Source organism: Myzus persicae, unplaced genomic scaffold (genome assembly GCF_001856785.1).
Source record: "Myzus persicae strain clone G006 unplaced genomic scaffold, MPER_G0061.0, whole genome shotgun sequence".
Lineage (NCBI taxonomy): Eukaryota > Metazoa > Arthropoda > Insecta > Hemiptera > Aphididae > Myzus > Myzus persicae.
Genome location: NW_019100791.1, coordinates 103,816 through 106,075, shown reverse-complemented (window position 1 = coordinate 106,075; position 2,260 = coordinate 103,816). Strand labels below are relative to the sequence as shown.

At 29.0% G+C, this 2,260-nt stretch overlaps 1 protein-coding gene across 1 annotated transcript; it reads right to left on the bottom strand.

Moving 5' to 3' along the window:
* Positions 1-785: 785 nt before the first annotated feature.
* Positions 786-1,332, bottom strand: LOC111043029 (52 kDa repressor of the inhibitor of the protein kinase-like). Its single transcript, XM_022327809.1, has 2 exons — positions 1,236-1,332; positions 786-1,151 (listed from the first exon to the last, which is right to left on the bottom strand). Exons 1-2 carry the CDS (start codon positions 1,281-1,283, stop codon positions 801-803), a joined length of 399 nt encoding a protein of 132 aa, XP_022183501.1. The 5' UTR covers positions 1,284-1,332; the 3' UTR covers positions 786-800.
* Between the last annotated feature and the right edge of the window lie 928 nt (positions 1,333-2,260).

Here is a 2,260-nt window from a genome sequence, read left to right as displayed (position 1 = left end):
TAGTGTCTTATAAAAATTAAGAATAATTGCACTTTCTGATAAAACACGGAAATAATAATTAAAATAAAAAACGATCTATCTACTTACAAACTACAATTTATTTTCTTTAGTATTACACTCACAAAAATATGCGCACCACATCAACAACGAACCACATCCTCCTGGACCGATTGGTTAAAGTCGGGCTGACTTATGATACCGGGCCAGTGGTGTTGGTATTTATTATTTATCAGCCATTGTTATTTTATAGAATAATTCGTAGGAATTAATCACAGGTCTACGAGCAGTAACCGAACAAATATTCTAAAAAAACAAGGTACCTAACACGATTGTAGGTATTTAATATTTATATATAAATGCCAAAAATACAAAATTATGCATAGTTTTAGTTTAAAAATCAACATATATACAATCAAAAAATGCTGTTCAAGTATTTTAGAACAAAAATAATATTAATATTACATCATTAAAAAAAATGTGAGAAATGTAACGCGTTCATTGTTAGGTTGACTGATTTTCTTGTACAAACCTCTACTAATTCATATTTTTTAATACCAAATACTCCAAAAGGTCGCATATCGCAGATAAAAATAAAATTAATAAAATACCCACACTATAATATATAATAGTGTATACTGGCACCCAGTGGCGCAACTAGGGCTAAAATGTTGGGGGGGGCTGTAGCCCCCACCTGACATTATATGAAAAGTAACCCGTGGGGGCGATGCCCCCACACCCCCTAAAAATTCACCAAAAAATATAATAACACAAGTACACAACAACAAAATCTATTTATTTATTCAAAGTTTCATTTTTCTTTTATTTTTATCAATAAATATTTTTAATATTTGTTCAATTTGAATCTCAATGTCTTTTTCAATATGGAGTATTGATAGGTTACTAAACCGATCTTGGTTCATTGTGGACCGTAAATATGTGTTTATCCTCCTCATAGCTGAAAAAGAGCGTTCTGATGTGGCGGATGAAATCGGCAAAGTAATGGCTACTTGTACCATTAAATATAAATTTGGAAACACTTTTTTATTCAAATTTTCTTTTATAAAATTGAAGTCCTTTATATTATCACCAATAATATTTTTGAACACCAACATTTCGCTTTTTAAATTTTTTTCGTTAATGTTTAATATATCCTGAAAATACATTTTATTTTTTATTATGAAATGTTTTACATTGTAAATAGTAAATACTAAAAGGTTTGTATAAATGTAACCTACCTTATAATGTTCAACCAGGAATGAGCTTCCTTCATAATCAAATTGCATTAGTCTATCAGCAGAAGTAGCAAGGCATAAACTTTCTTCAGAAAATCGTATTTTCATANCCCCCCCCAGCCCCCCCCTAGTTGCGCTTATGCTGGCACCTAAGTATTTAATTAATTCTAGTATAAATTATGTCGTTTATGATGTTTTGAACAATTGTATGTTACATTATTATGTCTGTCTTTTACTTTTTTAAGATATAGATTTAAGGAACTTTTAATTTACTCTATTTGATGTTTTTATGTCTAAAGACTGTGGATTCGGAGTCAAACATAAATTGTGATTAAAGGAGTTATGTATTTTCTTTCAGTTGCTTAAAAACCATTAAAACCGAACTACCGAAATATACTGTACACTTTTATTTTGAACAAAATCAACTTCTCCGTTTATGTCAAGCCACTTTATAGTAGTCAACTTAATGTGGTGATTTATAATTTAAATAACTACTGTGTTAAATGCATAATAAAAATAATAGTACCAATAAACTGAAGTTATTGAAACAAGAGTGACTACTATAATATTATATACTTTGTGCCAGATGGAAGTCCTAGTAATCTTCTTAAGTAATAGTTAGTGGTTACTACATGTTTTAATAAACAATAATATTTAGCTAAATAAAAACTAATCGGTACTGACTTCAACAGTTGAAGAAATCCCCCAAATTACGCAAATTAATATTAATGCATAAAGTTAGTTATATATTATTATATATTTTTTTAAGACGATACAAAAATCTGCATTTTGTAGTTTTGTAAAAGAATAAATATTTTTTTAAACACAAGAGTTTGAGACAAGTAGGGGACTTAAATAGTATTGATGATACCTGCAGTGAAACATTATTTATTTGCTTTACATTTATATTTATGCATACGCGTGCTCGAAGTTCAATATAAGGTACATCTGGTATATTATTATAATGTTGAACCTGATCATGGATTAAAACTAGGTAAAATACAGTTGAGAGCTAAGCCGTAAAACTA

Coding starts and splice junctions, on each gene's coding strand:
- LOC111043029 (XM_022327809.1), bottom strand. CDS start 1,283: ATGCAATTTGATTATGAAGGAAGCTCATTCCTGGTTGAACATTATAAG. Junction 1,152..1,235: donor TCCTGGTTGAACATTATAAG/GTAGGTTACATT, acceptor ATGTATTTTCAG/GATATATTAAACATTAACGA.